The sequence below is a fragment of the Clupea harengus genome, chromosome 4 (assembly GCF_900700415.2).
Source record: "Clupea harengus chromosome 4, Ch_v2.0.2, whole genome shotgun sequence".
Taxonomy (NCBI): Eukaryota; Metazoa; Chordata; class Actinopteri; order Clupeiformes; family Clupeidae; genus Clupea; species Clupea harengus.
Genome location: NC_045155.1, coordinates 2,625,028 through 2,645,984, shown reverse-complemented (window position 1 = coordinate 2,645,984; position 20,957 = coordinate 2,625,028). Strand labels below are relative to the sequence as shown.

Here is a 20,957-nt window from a genome sequence, read left to right as displayed (position 1 = left end):
CGATATGGTTGAAAGTAGGCGAAGTCAGATACCACAGGGGGTTGAAATCACACTTCTAAATACAAGCTTCTGAAGACTGTTTTATTGTTGAATGACATTTTCATAGTTAACCTCAACTTCTTCAGCTCGTTGGCCTAGAGCTCAGCACTAGGGGTCCAGACTCGTATGGGAGTCTAACCACACAATATTCCCCTTTATAAATCAGGGTTTGTCTTAATGATGAACCTGCATTTGTTTTGGCCACACAGTGGAGCCCAATGAGTGCAAAGATATAATCGGAGGCACAGAGGAGTAAAATGGACACAATAAAGAGGTAGATCACACGAGAGTCATAAAGCAGGGAGAGCCGAAATGACCATCATTTCAATCAGTTTGTAGATATGGGGATAGTTGTGTTTAATCCTGTATTAGCAGTTTGTGAGCAAAAAAAAAACTAAATATGACAACATGGCTTTTGTTATGGTAAACCACTTTGCTGTTTTGTCCTCCATTGACTTAGGCGGGTTTAGACTCTTTTCCCTATGACATGCTCCATCGCGGTGTGTTCTGTGTCCAAAGTCACATTGTAGTGAGCCAGGATCTTCATCACGGGCCTCAGTTTTAGCCACCACTGTGATTTTGGGAGGCGGTGCCTAGAAAACAATGACAAGTAAAGTGTGAGACCACGAAGCAACACGCTTTTAAATGCCCGGCTGTCTGAAGCGTATGTATAAAGGAGATGAATGGGAGGAGAGACACTCACTCAAAATCAGTGTCTTTGGCCAGATCTCCCAGAGGCTGGAGAAGCAGGCCTCTCTTCCTCATGCCGAGCACACACGCAGAGTTTGGAGTGTTGGCGAAGATACGGCCTGGGGGGAAACAAAAATATAAACATAATATCAGACAAATCAAAAACATACAAATCAAATTGAATACGGTGTGCATTACAAGGGGTGTGTTTGATGTTTATGTATCGTAAGTAGGTGCACTTCATTAAGTAATGTACTACATTAGCTTCACTTAGTGCATGTAGTTGCTGCTAGGCTAGACCTGTATATTGTGTGAGCATAGAGAGGTTCAGGGGTCTTCAGTATATACAGTACCAGTCAAAAGTTGAGAAGATTTTTCTTTGATTTTATTATTTTCTACATGGTAGATACAACTTTTTTGTTTAGTACATCATTCCATATGTGTTCTTTCGTAGTTTAAATGTCTTCAGTATAAATCTACAATGTAGAAAATGATAAAAGTAAAGAAAACACTTCTCCAAAAAATGTGTCCAAACTTTTGACTGGTACTGTACGTCCACCACTCACCGTGTCTGTAGCACTCCTTCATCTTATCGGTCAACCAGAGGACAGCCTTACATCCCATCTTGGTGGCAAAGTTCCTGTCGAAAGGCGTCGGGCATCCGCCCTGGTAATGGACAACATGAAACATTTAGAGAGAGTGATACTGCACTGGGAAAACAGCAGTTTCATACTGTAAAGCGTCAAAGAATTCCATACTTTCAATATCACCGAGTTCGTAACTGAGGCTATTACTGATGAGCCCTTCACTGAGTGTTCCCTTACCTGTTGCATGTGTCCCAGGACGTTCTTACGGCAGTCAAAGATTCCCTTTCCTTCCTCAGAGTAGAGGTTGAAGATGAAGTCAGTTGTGTAATTTGCGTTGCAGCTCTCATTCCTGCACAAAGTTAATTCCAAAGATTGGCTGCTCTGCCTAGGTGATATGTAAACTCTTTATCTGTCAAAATGACTTTGAACTAAATGAAAGCATTGATATCACACAAACCTGAGAATTAAACCTCTTTTTACTGTGGTCTTCATCTTCTCCAACAGATGCTGTACATTTGCCTGTTAATCACATGCCATTTCAAATGAGTTAGCCTTGGAAACTGTACATGTACCCGATGCTAGTTTTATAATCCAATGAGATTCTTTTTTTTTTTTAAGGGGAAGTGATTTAGTCATATTTAATTCATTCACCTCCAGATCGGCAATGGTGAATTTTTCCTCATAGATGTAGGCAGCGTCAGCTCCTCCTGATAGGCCTGCCATGGTAGCCAGGTAGCCACAGTAGCCGCCCATGGTCTCAATGATGAACACCCGGCGCTTAGTGCCCGCAGCCGACTGCTTAATCCTGTCACATGTCTGGGGCGAAAGGAGGAACCACACATTCGTATCTGACTGTCACGAGAGCTCCATGAGAATGAAATGATAGTTGGGGAGGTGATTTGGCCGGTGCTGTGCCTGAGTCGATATCAGGAATGTATTTTTTTATACCTCTACAGAGGGTGTTTCATGGTCACATATACAGTACACACTACTAGCCAGAGCTCATATAGTACCTTTATAGGGCTGCAGAGCTTCATAATACCTTAATAGGGCTATAGAGCCCAATGGCTGAGCCGAAGAGGCCACTGATGCTGTTACTGTTAGTATGACCCTAGTTGGCCCTGGAAAAAAAAATAAAACCCCAATGTGTGTGCGTTTGTATATGTGTGTTTTTGTGTGTGTTTGCGTGCACACATATGTATATATGCATGCACTGATGTCTGGACAAGAATAACATCACACGACTGACTGTAGTGATTGCGTTGAGGGCCGTGTCGGCACCGATGGTGAAGTCAGATCCAGGCACATTGTTGGAGACGGTGGCGGGGACGACCACCATGGGGATGCACAACTCCTCGTACAGCTCCCTGCCCCTCACCAACTCCAGCCCACCGCTATACGCCTGCAAGCAGAGCACAGCACTTGTGCTTAGAGACCCAACATACAGAGGTACAATAATGTAAGTATATGTGTGTTTGCGTGTGTGTGGGTGTGGGTGTGTGTGTGTGTGTGTGTGTGTGTGTGTGTGTGTGTGTGGGTGTGTGTGTGTTTGTGGGTGGGTGGGTGTGTGTGTGAGAGAGAGAGAGAGAGGGTGTGTGTGTGTGTGTGTGAGAGAGAGAGAGAGAGAGAGTGAGGGTGTGTGTGTGTGTGTGTGTGTGTGTGTGTGTGTGTGTGTGTGTGTGTGTGTGTTGTTTGTACAGGATTTTTGACATACCTCAAAGCCACCGATGATGATTAGGGCATGAATATTGTTCTTGGCAATGCTAAGGCTAATCTGCTCCATCATTTTTCCTGGGAGAAGTCTACAATATTAGAGACAAAATGAAGCATGTGTGATGGCGAACTTATGACCAGAATTGCTTTTTTTTTAGCAGAAGAATCCTGCCCTACCTCTTTGTGCCCAAATAACAGCCTCCCTTCCCTGACCAGCCGCCCACATCATTCCAAGTGATTGGTTCAATCTGGCAAGAAATAAAAAATAAAGCGTACAGTATAAGGAAAGTGCCACAAAACTGTAACCATCCACCCATCGATTTATCCATCCATACACCCATCAATTAATTCACTCAGTCATTCATTCATTCTATGGTTTGTTTGTTAATTAATCTCTTCCTCTTTCCCTCCTTCCTTCCTTCCCTTTTCCCTTTTTCTTTATGCATTGATTTCATTTAGCACGATGCTCCTGCTGTTGGATTTGCAGCTGCCATATCATGCCCTACCTGTTCAAGGGCCAAGCCCTCAAAGCCATCGTGGATTGCGAACATGTTGTGGCCCTGGAGAATGCCCATCCTCACAGCGGAACGCACGGCCGCGTTCATGCCAGCGCAGGGGGCGCCCGCGTGTACAATGCCAATGTTGATGTTACTCTGTAAACAGAGAGTAAGAGGAGAGGGACTTGAAAAAAAAAAAAATCTATTTTCATTCAGCACCCATGTGGAGAAACAGATGATGCCAGGATCCATACCTTGACATTTGGGCGATGCACGTGTGCCAGGGATTTATATGTGATCCAGTTATTCTCAAAGCTCCTGTGCATAACAACAGTCAAGGTCAGTCAACAGCAATGTATGTACTGACAGAAAGAAAAAAAAAAAAAACATTCAAAGAGTAATCCAAAACAAGGAATCAAAGAAGGGGTGAAGGAATGGAAAGCCAGGCTGTTTACGCACTTGCCCCTGAGCTTGACAGCATCCTCAAATCTGCCTTCTGCCATGGCTTTGGTGACATCCTTTGTCTAGACAGTCAGAGATATATTTAAAGTGAGATTTGTGTCAGCAGTGAAACTGAGGACATGTACGTAGCTTGTTCTTCTTGCTCTATTTAAAGTCTGTCGCAAAAAAGCTGATTTGCATAGAGGAGCGGGCGCATTGGGGGACGTGGTCTTACCACTTGCACGCACTCCATGAGGGGAAGTCGGACAGCCTGGTTTCCTGACAGGCTCACCACACAGGCAGGGGTCTCAGGGGTGGCCTCCAGCAGAGCCATCACGGCCTCGAGTCCCATTCTGCTGCCCTGTGTCACATCACACACACACACACGTCACACACACAACATGAGCGTGACAGGTATGACATATACAAAAAGAGAGAGAGAGAGAGAGAGAGAGAGAGAGAGAGAGAGAGAGAGAAAGAGAGAGAGAGAGAAAGAGAGAGCAAGAGAGAGCGAGAGAGAGAGAGCGAGAGAGAGAGAGAGAGAGAGAGAGAGAGAGAGAGTATTGGAGTATTACCAAAATTCTGTCAAAGGCAGAAGGGGTTCCTCCTCTCTGTACGTGCCCCAGGACTGTGGCACGAGTGTCAAAGCCCAGCCTCTTAGAGACCAGCTGTGGACGACAAATAAATGAATTAGACAAGATGACCAGCCACGTATTCCCCTCCACCACAACAGAAGGGATTGAAGAGACTCTAAGAGTAGACAAGGCAGGAAAAAGAAGGTTACATCTTTGATCTGGTCGCTGGTGATGGGCTTGCCCTGTCTGTTCATGGCCCCCTCCGCCACGATGATGATGTTCAGGCGGGAGCCTCTGGATCGGGTCTGTGGGCAGGGAGAGGCGATCAGTCAGTCAGCGCTAGTCTAGCAGGAGTGCCTCACGTAGGAGGAGGGTCTAGTACAGAGTCTAGTACATGGGGGGAGCTCCATGAAGGAGAGAGGGCAACAGTGGTACAGGAGGTAGAGAAGTCGTTTAGTAATCAGAAGGTTGCTAGTTCGATTCCCTGTCGAAGCGTCCTTGAGCAAGACACTGAACCCCTAATTGCTCCTGATGTGCAGTGTGCCATCAGTGTAAATGTAAAATGTAAAATGTGTATACATTGTAAGTCGCACATATGTAAGTCGCTTTTGGATAAAAGTGTCTACTAAATGTAAATGTAGAGAGTGCAGGTGGGAGACACTCACATCCATCATCCTCCTGCACATGTGGTCCTCCCAACCGTCCTCTGGGGGCATCTCTGGAATAAACACCCAGTCTGCCCCGCAAGCCAGAGCTGTGACCAGGGCCAGGTAGCTGAGAAAACAAAGACATGAGCACACAGGTGTACACACGTTTCTTTCTTTCTTTCAATGACTTGGTCCCGAATACACCACACACATTTCCCTCTCGCTTTTAAAAACCACAAAACAAATGCGTTGTTTTTAAGATTAAGTGTCAGGGCTCTGTTGTGATGATGGTGAAGATGATGAAGAGGAGGTCAAATAACAGGGGAGGGAAATCAGCTTGTGTCCTCACAGTCAGTTGAAATTGAATGACAATTGGTGTCCATTGAACATTTCACACCATCCAGCAATGATCAGACGAGGCGTGAATGAACACTGTGTAGAAGTGATGGTGTGATTAGAATCAGACACTGTTCTTATCTGCAATAACCTCTCTCTTCCTTCTTTACACGGACTCAGTGTGTTGTGGCAACGCAGCCCTTGGCAGTGAGCACTGAACAGACATGAAAAATCCAGGCCTGGCCTCTTGTGACAGATTGTGAAGATTCAGAAATGTGGAGCACTCACCCACAATGTCTTCCCATCACTTCCATGATGAAGGCCCTCTGGTGGCTGAAATGCAAATTGCATTACAAACTACTTTTCTTGCAGATGTAATAAAAAGGAGTTCACAACATCGCTCATTGCTAATTCCAATGATGCAAACCTTCTTGAGTAACATTTAGTAATTTAGCAGACGCTTTTATCCAAAGCGACGTACAAAGGAGAGAACAATCAAGCTACGAGCAATAGAGACCTAGTGTAACAATAAATACTACTTGACATAAGAAATAAAAAAAGTGCAGAAATGTAACTACTGTAAGTGTGAGCTAAGTACTAGTTAGAGGAGATAGCAGTAGAGGAAGGATAAGGAGTGTAAACAGGTCCAGATCAAGAATATCGAGACGTATATGACCCAAGTGCGTCGAGCTTAAACACACTGTTAGCTAGCATGCTGCTCACACACCTCTGGGCTGTTGTGGTGATGCAGTCCACCACCTCCATGATGCGGTGCAGGGCGGAGTCGGTGCCGATGGTCATGTCAGTGCCGCAGAAGTCGTTGTCGATGGAGCCTACCATGCCCACGATGTTGAGGTGGGCGGAGGCCTTCGCCTGTGCGTCGGTGATCTGGCCTGTGGAGGAACGGTGACAAAAGCACAGACACTCAAAAACTCAACTGGCTAGCTAACTCAAAATCACAGACTAGTCAAAAAAATAGCCAATGATAAATCAAGGACAAGAGAAATTAGGAAGGGACCCGCCGTTATTTCATTTACATATGTGTCGAACGTGAACAGAATGTGTAGATTTTTCGTGCAGTAGATGTTGTGCCTCCTTAACTGAATTTTCACAGACACCAGAGGTGTTTATATTGCTGCGTTTGACCCTCACCAGATTTGACCAGGTCCAATAGCAGCTCTTTCCATTCACTGCGGAACAGGTTAGCTCCAGTCAGGCTCCCATCACCTCCGATCACACAGAGGTTGGTGATGCCCAGTTTGACCAGGTTGCAGGCAGACTTCAAGCGTCCCTCCCTCACCATGAAATCCATGCAACGGGCACTGCCAATTTTGGTGCCACCCTAATGCAAGACAGGAAAATTGATCAATATTTGCACTTAAAACATAATGAACACGAACAGTACATCATAAACCAGATTGGAACAGTTTAGGAAATGGATACTGAAAGTACATTACTAGTCATATAAGTGTGGGGGGAATATGGAACAATTGATTTCTTATCAAATATTACACACCGGTGGTACATCCAATAATGCTGGAGCTGAGAGTTACATAAAAGCAGAGGCAGCTCCTGGTTTAGTGTCCTCTCGTGGCGCCCAGCCTGCTCGTCCCACCCATGCACAGCTCTCTCTAGAGCTTCCCTGTGTGCTGTCTCCTGTCATCAGAGCCAGTCAGTTGAAAGCACTTGCTTCTCCCTCCCCCAACAGCCTTCATTAAAAGCTGTCATTTATGATACTCTGGTAAGACACGTCTTTCCTGTGCAGCTTTTCCTCCTAAGTGCAGTGTTCTGACAAATAATCTTTTTAAGAAACCTATCAAATTAATACTTGCTGCAATACTTGCTGCAATAATTGATGCATTTTGATGGCAATAGGAAATGTCTTTAGGCTCAGTGCAATGCTATTTAGCAATGCATGGCATGGATCTGTGCTGGAGGACCACGCTGGGGATGTGGGGTAGGGGAGGCATCACCAGCAGACTCACCAGCTGCAGCATCATGGACACACTCTCCCAGGTAGCGGGGCGAATGTTCTGCCCTCCATCAACCAGGCCCTGGTAGCCCTGCAGACAGCGTCACAAACAGATATACATTAACGGTGATCAATAGCCCCTTCATGCAAACAATGAAGATGTGCTCATATGTTCTTCAACAGAAATATAGTTTTTTGGGGGGAAAGTCTCTTTCTCTGGATTTGACTGTCCTTAAGAGAGTTTTTTGTATTATTATTTATTTTCCTGTACTTTGTTATTGTTTACTTGCCTCATGGACAAAGAAGACCTTAGCTCCAGTGTACAGGCCGACTCTGACTGTGGCCCTCACAGCTGCGTTCATACCTGTGGGAGAGAGTGTACACGTGACCTTTCACTAACAGGGTCAAATAAACTCACAGGGATCGGCAGCCCCAGTGGAATAAGCTACTAAAACGCAGTGGTCTACAGCGGAATCAGAAACACATGGCATGTCATGTGAATGTCAATTACAATAGATTGTGGCACGTATGGAAATGCTGACATGGATTCTGCTCTTGATTGATCTGTTTATCTGAACATGAGGAATGAAACAGTGTTGACTCAAAACAGCACTGCTGTCGGGGACGAAGTGGCACGAGCCAATAAGCCCCTTATTTACGGGCTACAATGCCCACGGGGACACAGGTTCGATTCCAGGCCTGCTGTCGTTTCCCGATCCACTCCTCCTCACTTCCTGTCCAAAATTCTTCACTGTCCTATCCAAATAAAGGCTAAAAAGCCCATAAATAAATCTTTAAAAAATAATTTAAAAAAACAGCACTGCTGTTAGATTCAGTCAGTTTTTTTTATATAGTGTCAAAACAATAACATTGTCTCAAATGTAGATTCTAGATTCTAGTCTAGATTCACGTGTATGCAACAGAGAATGAGTCACGCTGGGTTTCGCACCGCATAAACTATGTCTGGCAACATGATCCACTCCTAGTAGATAGCAAAGCCCAGCGTATTTTTAGATATGAGCTCCTGTAAAGTCATATGCACCCTCACTGAAAAGTCAAGGGGTTGCCATTCACCCGTCACACGTATCTCTTGACCACCCAAACTAAAGGCCAAGGTGTCTGGATTGTGTTGTGTTTTCCGAGCGCTCCTGTTTCAACAGCGAGCAGCTGTAGTGTAGAACATGGCAGCCCTCCATACTTCTGCATGTCATTTAACAAAAAGGTCAGTGTCTCTAAAATTAGCCGCAAATAAGACCGACACACAGGCAGCGCAGCAGAGGACAAGGGGTCTTCGGGACATTTATGTAACTACTCCTTGGGGGGGGGGGGGGGGTCTAAAACTTACTACAAATAATGGATCAGTTCACTACACTCATGTGCGTATCTTGTTTATGACCCTTTGAAAAAATAACATCAGCCATACATTACCATAATCTGTCCACCAATATTTGCCAAGTGTGTCAAGTATAGTTACTTTACATTTGGATTGCAAATTAAGGTACAATGTGCAATGTTCATGATGTCCATCTCAAATGCTAGGGTCAAGCCAGCTTAAGTCAAATCCAAGCTAAACGGACGTGCCATCACTCACAGACACTGACAGTTCTCAGTGTCACTGAAAGACAGTTCCCGTAGCTCCTACATGTAAAACTGAGCATGGATTGGTCTAGAACTCCCTTGGCCTCACTACTGCAACTTCTAAACAAGTCCACTTCCTAGGTCCCGCCCACTGCTGAACACACAAGACAGACGCTCATCTTCCCGTGGGCTCCTGAGGTAAATAACGCCTGTCTGACTACATCCCAGCTTTTCTGCAGACAACTTCAGAAGTCTACCTCTGTTAGGAAAACCACCTATTGACTGCACAAGCTCTAAGTTAGCAGGTTAAGCTCTCCTGTTTCTCCTTGAAAGTGCACCGGGCTGGCTTCCATTCAGCCACACAGCTAGACCACTAGTCCTGATAGCACACACACCTCCATAAACAGGCTCAGTTTGTCCCCTGCTTACCTTGGGCATCTCCTCCAGATGTTAGCACAGCGATGGACCGGCCCACCCCCAGCTTAGTGGTGTCCGTGGTGTGGCCTTTCGACATCTTGGCGAAGCTGAAAGGGATCAAAGGAATGGAGAGGGGGGGGAAAACAACAGAAAGAACACTTCCCTTAACTCTCTCTCCCTTCTCTGAGAGCGTCGAGGGCAAGGAGGGGTTTCGGTTTTATACAGACCCACCTCCCTCCTCACACCCACCCACCCCCCCACACACACACACACACACACACACACGCCCATGACTTTGAACTATATATAAGCCTGTCATCCAGCCTGACCAGTGCATTCACTCTGCCCTGGGACTCAAGAGATGTTGTTGGCTCTCTTCACTTTAAAGATCTTAATAACCAAACGCTGACACAAGTGTTAGATTGAAAAAATGTTTTCATAAATATTTAAGGCATATAACAGCAGGGCAGTTATACAAACAACAGCTGTGTTGTTTTTCAATCCAGTTTATAATAGCGAGGGCTTCCATCATCTTACTCTAATGAAATATGCATAGCACCAAGGACAACCTGGTTGTCATTGTTCATAATAATGCACTTCCATCGGACATGTTTCAATTCTGGAGTTCAAAAGCAATATGGAACATTTAGTCTTCTGACGACTCCTCAGGCAAACTTAAAATGAAGGCTCATCTCTTAGAGCCTGTCATGGTGCCGGCGATACATGCAGTATGTATCGGTCAAAAATAAAAATGTTGGTTGGCTTCAAGTCAAGTCATTTTGAGAACTAGAAAAAAAAAAAACTGCCTTTTCTGATATGCGCGTGCCCTGTGCATTCTGTTTATATTCTTTATTAAAACGTACACAAATCAAGAAGCACCAGAATACATTCCATACGAATATGGAAAGATGCACACAATCAATTCAGGGGGGTCTCGAGCTTAAAGAGAATGTGTGTAGGCTTTAATCATTTCATGGTATGTTTTCGTAATAAAAAGTACCATAATTGTATTATGATATCCTCAAAATACTTTTACAATTCAGTGTGTAGTTTTGTACTCTGGATCAGTAACCCTGCAAACATGTAAGAACTGTATTTAAAGCAGGAAATCACCAAATACTTAATAACAACAGTTACAACATGGCAGCTAGCTTTTATGCCAGCCTAAGCAAGGTGTTTGCAATGAAGTGTGTTAGCTAGTTTTTTTTGACAAAAACTTCACAATGCCTCTTTAACCAGTAAAACATTTAAGGCGGCTCCAAGTTAGGTCAGAGCCGCCAGGATGATGAGGATTTAGATGAAGGGCTGGGTGAAACATGGAGACAAGAGAGTACCAGTTTGATCTCAATTGGTAGATTTATTTGGTCAACCTCTCAAACATGTATTATATGCAAGTCATCCAAAGAAAATGGCGGATAACAAAACCTGTCGGCACTGAAACGATTTTCACGATGTTTCTCGGTCTCATGGTTTGCTACATGTGATACAAACTATCAAGTCACATGGTGTAAACATGGAAGAAATGCCTGGCAATCTTTTGCAGGGCACCCTAAAGGGCAAAGGTCGGCATACGTAGCTGTGCATCGTGGGCACGAGTCCTGTTGCCATGCCACCACTCAAATCACACACACACACACACCCTAACCACAGACACACACCCTAACCCACTCAAATCCCAGGCTGATTGCAGAACTGAGCATTTCCAGGCTAATTGAAATCACCCGGAGAGGTTCTGTGGGGGTGACGTTTGCCCACTGCTGGTAGGCACGACGGCAGAACGTGAATACAAATTCCGTCTCCATGAACATGAACATGAACATGATCTCCGTGACCCCGCCGACTCAAAAGCCGCGTGTGAGGTGTCGATCACTACCCAACATAACCTAAAGGGCAAAGAGGTTGATGCTGCGGGACAGAAAAGGCCAAATGTGACACCGGCCGTCCTTTGCTCTTTCCACAAGACAGCCACTGAGGAGCGTAGGGGGGGGGGGGAACGAGCGCCACAGGAGCACAGGCACTGAGCAGTGCAATAACAAGCCTCAACGCGCCTCCTCAACGCGCCTCCTGCACATACACACAAAAACATCTCTGAACACAGAGCGACTGTAGAGTAGTGTAAAGAAATGCAAAAAAAGTGCAAAAGACATCATAATACTTTTATTATAAACACTCTTCATACAATAATTACAAAGACTGATGAACTATGGCACACAAACAAACAAACAAACAAAACAAACAAAAACACACACACACACACACGTTTGGAAAAGAGGCAGCATTAGAGGACTGGTATTAGATAGGCTGGTTAGAGTAAAGGAACTGAACGGTTAAATTACAATGTATGGCAGCAACAGCTCTGTGAATTCTATACAAGAAAATTCTTACTGGGGGGTGGGGGGGGGGGGTAAGACAGTAACAAAAATGTGAGATTTTAACTGTGATCAGTTTGGACCTGTGATCAGTTGTCATGTCAGTGTTGACACCTCGGGTGCAGAGACAGAAACAAATCGAATTCTAGATCCACATCCGCATCCGCAGTTTTAGATTGAAGATATTCTGAACAGTGATCAAGACAATAACTTGGCTGAACACAGAAAACATGGAACATAGAAAAAAAAATGGCCACTCTTGTGCAAAGCTTTCATCATTCATTAGGTGAGGTTTTGACTTCCCCTGTAGCTTAGGAGACGTAGGCACACATAGGAGTTGATGGGTGTGCATAAATCCAACAAGGAGTGAACGTAGGCTTTTTGTACAACCTAATCCTTGCTTACATTACACATTATAAAAAGTGGGAAATAGTCACATAATTTAATTTGGGAGGGTGAGAGGGTTCACACATACACATACACACCCCATAATACACAAAGCCCACCTAAACTTTATCTGAGACCAATCTGTGAAGTGCTGCCAACCACCCTTCTAAGCCTTGGGAACACCGAGCGGTGCAGTCTGGTCCTCACTGGAGTGAAGAATGAGGAGTAGATACGACCCCCCGGTCACACAGCACATGAAGTCGGGCTGGGAGAGGTCAGTTGGCCAATTGGCAAGAAACACTAATGAAAGAGTCAACACAGAGACGGAGAAAAAGAAAGAAAAAAAATGAAGAAAGAGGGAAAAAATGGAATCCCATGAAGGCACATGTCACATTCCCACATTTAACAAATCAAGAACTTCCAAAACACAAGTATGAATTCACACAACACACCAGAATTCGATGTGCTGTTAACAGATTTGGCTTTGTGATTATTATGTTCCAAGACAGACAAACAAGCATCAGAGTGAGGAAACAAGATCAAGGTCTCTATACTTGACAGAACAGAGATACTGTACGCCTCCATGACTTGTTTGATGGTCATTAGTGATGAGGACTCAAATGCACTGACTTCAGTTGAACATCATTGCAAAGAGGGGATGCACCATATTACAGATACAGTGCCCTCCACAATTATTGGCACCCCTAGTGAATATGAGCAAAACAGGCTATAGAAAAATATGTCTTTGCTGTTTATCCTCTTGGTCTTTCACTCAAAATATTCACAAAAATCTTACCTTTTCATTGAAGTAAAATTATTGAAAAAAAAAAAAAAAAAAAAAAAAAAAAAACTGTTGACCTTAAATAAATATGTTTCCCCAAAACATGTGTGCCACAATTATTGGCACCCCTTAATTTAATGATTTGTGCTTTTTAAAGCGATTGTTTGTGTGAGCGAGGGCATTTATCTGTTGTTGCCCAAGTTTAATAATAAAAATAATAAAAAAAAACGTACGTACATTTGTCATTAGTATGAACAGTTGAGACATTGATTCCGTCGGGCTCGGACAAAATATTTGAATGGCTGTCGGGGTTTGGGCCGTGCTCGGGCACTACTCTGTCAGACGCGGGTCGGGCTCGGACAGAAACATTTGGCCCGATCCACACTCTAGTGTGAATGTGTGTTTGTGTGAATGTGTGTTTGTGTGAATGAGAGAGAGGGGAGACAACTCACAGTGGAGTCCTGGAAGAGGAGTCTGTTGGCCACAGGGTTGGAGCAGCGAGGCAATGCTGCGCAGTACTGGGGTTGGGACATGTAGGTGGCACACTCTTCATCCAGAAACAACTCCTCCAGTGCGGGCAGCCGTCTGCGCAGCTCCAATGCTGCTACACAGACACACACACACACACACACACACACACAGTCAGGATAACTGCAGCACACTCCTGCGTTGCACATTAAGACTCTGTATCTCATGAAAAAGATAACATCCAATACATGATGCATGGGTAAACATCATTAATTAATCATTAATCAGCAGAGTCTGATGTGATGGGTAATTAACACATTCAAATGAGAATCAGGAGAGGACTTTAAGCCCTTTTGTAAGAAGCAAGTCAGACAATAGCAGCTGTGAGTGACCCTACCTCTCTTTCGACAGAGTGAAGTGACCTTAGTAGGAACGGTGCTCTCCAAGTTGGTGGTGACCTTTGAACCCGAGGGCTGCTGGAGGGGCCCGGGCAGCGTGCCAACTGGCCGTGTGCTGGGGCAGTGGGGCTTCGTGGTGCTGGACGGGGCCTGGGTGTCGGTGGCCGGGGTGGTCCCTCGTGCAGGCGTCTGCCTAAAGAGATTCTGCCCCGAGCACAGCATGATGACCGACTCCCTGTGCACGGCCTGGAGGAATGGCCCGCGGCTCCCCGTCTCCTCGGCCTGCTGGGGGCCAGCCATCTCTGCTTCCTCAGTCACGAGGGGCTTGGCCTGCGGGGAAAAAATGATGAAAGGAAGGCGGTGGAAGGGATGGGTAAAGGAGAAAGAGGGATGAGAAAAGAGATAGAGTGAATAAAAGTAAAAAACAGACAGAGCGAGAGACAGAGAGAGAAACAGAAACAGAAAGAAACACTGGAGGGAGAAATGGGAAGTGATACTAGTTGAGCACTCACCTCTGCTTCCAGCTCAGGGACAGTCTGAGGCTCCTCGTCGTCATCCTCCATTTTCTCCTCCTCTTCCTGCTCCTTAAAGAGCGTCTGAACAACATCGTCCTGAAAAAGACGGAATCACCCATTTCCTTTCAACACAACAAGCTCAGCAAAGAGGCACTTTAATTCCAGTGGATTTTAAGCAAATGTCTGCAAAAATGTCTGCTTGCTGGAGGCTCATCTCTGGCCCCCGTTAGCTCTACTCACCTCTTTGTGGGCAGGAAGCTCCGCGCTGGGGGGCTGGACACCCCTGAGGCCTGGGGAGCCACTGAACTTGGGAGTGCGGTAAACAGACAGGAGCCTTTTCTGGAGTTGCCACACACACACACACACACACACACACACACACACACACACACACACACACACACACACACACACACACACACACACACACACACACACACACACACACACACACACACACACACACACTTCACAAAACTGGCTCTGAAGAGTTCAAATAACATAGCTTAATAAAAGATGTGACCAGGGGATACACCAACCGTAGACTGTGGCTTGGTGTTGGGGACTCTTAATGGTGTCCATTTGACTGCAGGGGTAAGGCTGGGACTGGACCTGACTGGGCCTGCTCAGGGAAGAGAACACACACACGCAGGTCAGACATTTAACCTGAGGGCAGGAGGAACAACTGCGGTCATATGGTGGAAAAGAAAAGACAAAATTAGCTCAATCTGACCTAGCGATGCTGCGATTATTTCAGCTCGAGATTTCGTCACGGGAACCCTCTGAGCCTACAAGAAGGGGGGGGAGAGAGAGAGAGAGAGAGAGAGAGACAAAAAGACAAACAGAAGTGTTTACGTAACTCCCAAAACAACGTCATAGTGCACGCGAGGACTGAACGTTAAGAGCGACTGACTGTGTAGATGGAGGTGCCCCTGGCAGAGGGGCAGGCTGAGGCGTGGGGTGTGGCTCCCCCTGCCTGGATGCCTTCGTTCCGCAGAATGCTGCTGAGGGCGGCCGGGTCAGGAGAGAAGGTCACCGAGATCTCTGAAATACACACGCAGAGCAGCGATCAGCGCCCGGCTGCCACCGACGCGGCTTCACCCTGACCTTTCGGTCTTTTTTTGATCGGAATGACCTCGCGATGAGCGTTGCATGCAGTCAACTGAATTTCAATGTCATTACTTTCAGAGTGGATACGTTTAGACATTTTACGCTGTGAAATGACTGCGGTTAGGCACTTGGTACGAAGTCGGGGGGTTGAACAGAATGAGAGGAGAGCTGAGTTAAAGGAGTCACGAGGGGGACACTTTACTGACCCGGGGCTCCAGAACCTCCTTCAGTCCGAGACTTTGAGACAGGCACTCTCTGAGCCTGCCGTAGACAAATAAAAAAAAGACACACAGACAGAAGCAGTGAGACCAGTTGGGTCTCTTCTCTCCATGCGAGATTAAATAAAAGTACAATAGTGTGTGTGTGTGTATGTGCGAGAGTGGAGTGTGGACAGTTTCAAGTGACTGACTGTGTAGATGGAGGTGGCCCTTCCTGACGGGGTGGCTCCCCCTAAATGCCCCCCAGGCTGAACGCCTTCATTCCGCAGGATGCTGCCGAGAGCTGCTGGGTCGGGGAGGAAGGTCTGGGCTTTTCCTGAAATACAAAGTCAGAGCTCAATTTAAGTGATGTCATGATGGATGTGAAATAGATGGTCAGATCATTTTAGAAAATTCATATGTTTGCACAAGTCAGCACTGACCGGTGTTGGATTCAGCTTTTTTCCGTTGGGCGCTCTTCAACACGGACACCCTCTGGGGCTGAAATGAACATTCACTCACGTTGTAACAATTATACAAGTCAACAATAGCAAAAATAGCAATAAAATGAAAAAAAAATATAGAATGTAGGACAAAGACAAACTCAACTAATTAGACGATGGTGCATAATTCGCATAAGCCTTAAGGTATGTATGCATGGATGTATGTTTAGTCAGAAGCAGTAGTGAAAGACTGTGCGAGAACAAGAGGACCATCATTCTATGCTCCTTTCCGAAGAATCGGCCATAGCCTTTATTTACCTACTTCTCAGAGAATCACTCTGAATAGAGAACACACCCATTAGCCATTCTTTTAATGAGACATCGCCTACTATTCAGCCATGGTGCTAGTGTGAACCTCTCATAGAACGGACTATAATGTCTGCAAAACCAATTTCATGTAGACATTTAAATATTTACAGCACACAGGAATTTGTGGTTTTGTTTTGAAAATTCAATGAAAAATCGAAAAAGCACAACTGTTCTTGAGAGTCTCTTTTAATGGTACTGGAGCCTGCGGAGGGTCTTTGACCGAAAGCTTGACATCATTAAAAGAGACTTGCAAGAAAAACAGGCGTGCATTAATTTGTATTTAATTGTTTACTTTTTTTATTGTCTCCCATCTGCAAAAAGAAAAAAAAAAGTGCTCTTACTAGATGTGCCGAAGCATTATTTTAAAGTCATCGTCCGCAAATCTAATACCATACACTTTTTGTCAAATCCAACTAATTGCTCCTCATGGTCCTCTACCAGTCCGTCTGTAAATGTGAAACATAGTGGCTTGGACCAAGGCATAAACATTCCCAGCCAATCAATACAGAGCTTCAGGAGCACGGAAAGGGAGGGGTTTAATTTAATTGGCTGTTGAACATAAATATCAACACTATTTCCTGATATTGAATGGCGATTTTGACTCTACCTTTAACTTTGGTTTTGTTTTGGATTAAATGGGAATGTAGCCAACACTAGCAGTATGCCCTACTGTCTTTGCTCCTGTAAAAGTACAAAATGCAGAGACTGTATGTCAAGTATGGCATGTGATGGGGCGACAGTGGTACAGGAGGTAAAGAAGTCGTTAGTAATCAGAAGGTTGCTAGTTCGATTCCCTGTCGAAGTGTCCTTGAGCAAGGCACTGAACCCCTAATTGCTCCTGATGTGCAGTGTGCCATCAGTGTAAATGTAAAATGTGTATACATTGTAAGTCGCACATATGTAAGTCGCTTTGGATAAAAGCGTCTGCTAAATGACTAAATGTAAATGTAAATGTAAATGTAATGTGATACAGCCCCAGTTGTCTATTGTGATAGCAGTCCAAGATAAGGTGCTCAGTTTCAGCTAGTGGCTGTGGGGAAATGACTGAACTCTACATGGGTGGCACGGTGAATCGGTGGCTCAGTTGCTTGCACTGCAGCCTCACAGCAAGAAGGTCATGGGTTCGATTCCCGCATTGGGCACTGTTGGCTCTGGGGGGCAGATCCTCCCCAGACCTTCAGTGCTCAGGTGGGTTATCTCCCAGGCCTTTCTGTGTGGAGTTTGCATGTTCACAAGGGGTTTCCTCCACATAGAACCCCAACACAAAAACATGCAAAAAGAACAGAACAGAACGCTCTCCTGTCCTGTCCCTGACCAAGATTGGACTGAACACTTGGCCTGGTCCCCGTGCGCCGTAAAAGGCTGCCCACTGCTCCTGGAGCCCCTTGAGGAAGGACAAGGACTTCAGGATGGGTTAAAGGCAGAAGGAATATTTCACCGGCGACCTCATCAACATGCGTGTGTGTGTGTGTGTCCTGTGTCGCCGCCAAATGCATGTGTGTGGTGTTGTTTGCTGTGTGACAATAAAACAGACTCTGACTTTGGAGACTGACCAGATAGACAGAGGTGGCACGTCCAGAGGGGCAGAAGGAGGGGCGTGGGGCGGTGCCCTGCAGTCCACTGGCACTCACCCCCTCAGACTGCAAGATACTGCGGAGGGCAGAGGGGTCAGGGCAGAACCCATCTACAAGTCCAAGAGAAAACAGGATTTCATTTTTTTCTGAGATTGACAATTCATCAACCTTCACTGACATAACTTTATATATAGCCATATAGTACCCTACCATATAGCAGCATATGGTTAATGTAGAAGATATGCTTGATCAGAAATAATACACGATTCTTCACAGTTGTCAATGAATGGTTCTCTGATCAACTTATGGGTAGGAAAGGCAGCCTTTCCTGCACATGACTTTGCAGCCCTGCATGCAGTCTAGTCACAAAGGGCCAAATTTGTATCAGACTACTGTGAGACTATGGGAGGACAAACTACTCAGCTAAAACCTCAGCTCTGCATGTCATTTAAGGATACTGCATCAATCAGGAAAAAAACTAAAACAGGCAGGCAGGCATGTGGTACTAACCATCGAATCTCATCACTTACCTGTTGTGTTGCCAGGTTTGCAGAAACCGGGGGTAGGGTGGGCTGTCTGGCTCTTTGTTTTCACAGCTACCCTTTGAGGAGCGGCGTGGCTGCGGGGAGTTCTGAATGGGGTGTTATGGCCACAGGCTTCAGATAGACCATCATCTAGGGCACTGGCTGCATGCTTTGAAGAGGCGAGTGAAATACCGCTGAGATGTGTACTAATGTCTTTGAACACATCTAACAGGGTCGCCGTTTTATCTGTGGCGTGACTTTCTGGAACAGCACAGCGTAAAGTGGGAAGTGAGTCCGGTTCTCCGTGGAACGTCTGTTTCTTTGTCGTGGAACCCCCGTGTCCTAGCCTGGAGAGCACATTGTGGCACTGGTCTACTGTTGCTCCATTCAGTGGGTTGGACGTCTGTGCTGGGAGACTCCCAATGTTCTTGGAAGCACCGCAGAAAGTGCCTGGCTCAGCCGGCTTAGTTCTGACGGGTACAGCAGTGCCAGTCTTTGGTTTGGGGTGGAGAGTGCTCTGTGTCTTCGCAGGACGAGGCCGGGCGGGCCGAGTGGTTGGAAGCGTCCTGAGCGTTCCGGTGTTTCCTAAAGAGGCCGGCTCCTGCTTCAGTGTCCCCAGTCTGCTGACTCTGGGCTGGGACAGATTGAATGGCTGGGGCTTGGTACATGCCTTCTTCCTCTTCTCTTTCCCCTGAGGACACATTTTTAAGAGAGAGAAAAAAAAAAAAACACAGATTGATTTAAGGGACCGTTATCACTCAAATTCATTGGAAATTCACTGCTAGGAAATGGTATACGAAAGCAAAACACAGTAGGTTACTCACCAATAGAGGTCTCTCTTGCCATTTCATTTGAGTGGGGTCAGTAGTGGCTGGCAATTGAAGGGATTTCACCAGTACAGGAAGTCTGCTCACCCCTTTCAGTTTGTTGGCTGTAATTGCACCCCTCTCTGGAGCAGAGGGGTCCTGATTCTCTACCCCACGTTTAGAGCCATGATGGAAGGTGCTGGATTTGGAGACTTTCACACTGCCAGGAGCCTTGCAGTGTTCGTTATGTGTTTTTAACATTCTTCACAGGGGAAAGAAAATCAGTAATTATACTGCACCTTCACTGGGTGAACATGACACCAATATGATATGAAACATAACAGACTATTCAAACGTACCCAGAAAAAAACTTGTTGGAGTCTATTTTTGGGTTCTGCTGACAAAGGCTATTAGATGACGCCATCTGATTTCAGATAATTCTGTATGCTGAATTGGGAGAACACTGTGTGTGCAAGATAAGGGGAAATCCTAACAGTTCAGGTTTATGCTATTCAGAGAACCCATGGGCATCGACATTTCTATGGTAAAAGAGAACACACAAATTCGAGTTGAAATCGACAAGTTAGGCTAACGTTACATTCGAAGCAGTTTCCAAGCTTCAGCCTCAGCAGTTAACTTAATCTAAACTTTATCTTTGATATTGTTGCAAGCTTGATGTTGGCAAAGCTGTTGTGTGTGTTTTATAAACATCACAAGACAAGGACTTGTTATCCCCATCACAGTTTAAAGTTGGTTCAAGTACATTTTCTGTAAGTGCTGGCCGACATGTTAGAATTTTCAGAAAAATGTCCTTCAGACAGCTAACTAGTTAGCCTGCTAACTGCTAGCTAGGTTAACTAACTAGCCACCATAGTTTGCTGATTTAGCCAAGTTTCTCAGTCCAAATGAATCACACATGTCCACAAGGATATTTATTAACAGGTTATCGACCGATTTAATCATTCGTCCCAGTTCAGTTGGCTTTGGTAGTGTAACCACAACAGTACGTAAAATGCAATGGCTTGTAATTCTTACCTTTTTATGATAAAATTACGAGGATGAGAATCTGATGGGTTATTCCACTAGTAACCAACACACTAGTAAGAGCTTCCGGGATTCATAACAATTTGTAAAAAGCACATCTTTTCATTGGATAAAAAACAAATGACGTACACCAATTGCTGCGCCCCATCACAACTCGACCAAGGTTATTGGCCACTGACTCACTCGGTCACATAAACAAAACCATGGAAACGACGCGGGCATTTTTACCACGTGACTCCTTTACGGTCTATGTGCTTCAATGCTCATTAACAATGATAACTGTCTATTCAGACTCTTGCTAAATATACCAAGATCAAGAATGACCTAGATATTCTTGAACAATGCCAAAGCCATACTCTCTTGTCCATCTTGGTATGTAATCTGTCTTGATAAGAATGTTGGCTTACTGTGACCTGAACGTTTTTATCAATAATTGTGTGTCTCCGGTAGCCTATCTTATGTTTATATCATATTCCTCTG

At 45.3% G+C, this 20,957-nt stretch overlaps 2 protein-coding genes across 4 annotated transcripts; both read right to left on the bottom strand.

The window, feature by feature from the left end:
- Positions 1 to 67: 67 nt before the first annotated feature.
- On the bottom strand, positions 68 to 9,749 carry pfkma (phosphofructokinase, muscle a). Its single transcript, XM_012824253.2, has 22 exons — positions 9,505 to 9,749; positions 7,788 to 7,861; positions 7,511 to 7,588; positions 6,678 to 6,867; positions 6,253 to 6,418; positions 5,814 to 5,858; positions 5,208 to 5,316; positions 4,752 to 4,847; positions 4,543 to 4,635; positions 4,203 to 4,328; positions 3,986 to 4,050; positions 3,781 to 3,844; positions 3,536 to 3,682; positions 3,207 to 3,277; positions 3,031 to 3,118; positions 2,566 to 2,718; positions 1,968 to 2,132; positions 1,774 to 1,835; positions 1,554 to 1,665; positions 1,296 to 1,395; positions 743 to 848; positions 68 to 632 (listed from the first exon to the last, which is right to left on the bottom strand). Exons 1-22 carry the CDS (start codon positions 9,587 to 9,589, stop codon positions 506 to 508), a joined length of 2,322 nt encoding a protein of 773 aa, XP_012679707.2. The 5' UTR covers positions 9,590 to 9,749; the 3' UTR covers positions 68 to 505.
- A 2,639-nt stretch (positions 9,750 to 12,388) lies between these two features.
- Positions 12,389 to 20,545, bottom strand: LOC105897315 (trophinin associated protein). 3 transcript variants are annotated; one of them, XM_012824235.3, is made up of 15 exons: positions 20,469 to 20,545; positions 19,452 to 19,695; positions 18,634 to 19,318; positions 18,083 to 18,213; positions 16,161 to 16,218; positions 15,930 to 16,054; positions 15,727 to 15,781; positions 15,324 to 15,454; positions 15,144 to 15,198; positions 14,950 to 15,032; positions 14,651 to 14,749; positions 14,408 to 14,506; positions 13,895 to 14,225; positions 13,482 to 13,633; positions 12,389 to 12,548 (listed from the first exon to the last, which is right to left on the bottom strand). In XM_012824235.3, exons 2-15 carry the CDS (start codon positions 19,692 to 19,694, stop codon positions 12,492 to 12,494), a joined length of 2,304 nt encoding a protein of 767 aa, XP_012679689.2. In that variant the 5' UTR covers position 19,695; positions 20,469 to 20,545; the 3' UTR covers positions 12,389 to 12,491. The 3 variants fall into 3 exon arrangements, with proteins under 3 accessions (XP_012679689.2, XP_031421616.1, XP_031421617.1); XM_031565756.2 differs by having other exon boundaries at positions 13,482 to 13,630; XM_031565757.2 differs by lacking the exons at positions 15,324 to 15,454; positions 15,727 to 15,781.
- Positions 20,546 to 20,957: the final 412 nt, after the last annotated feature.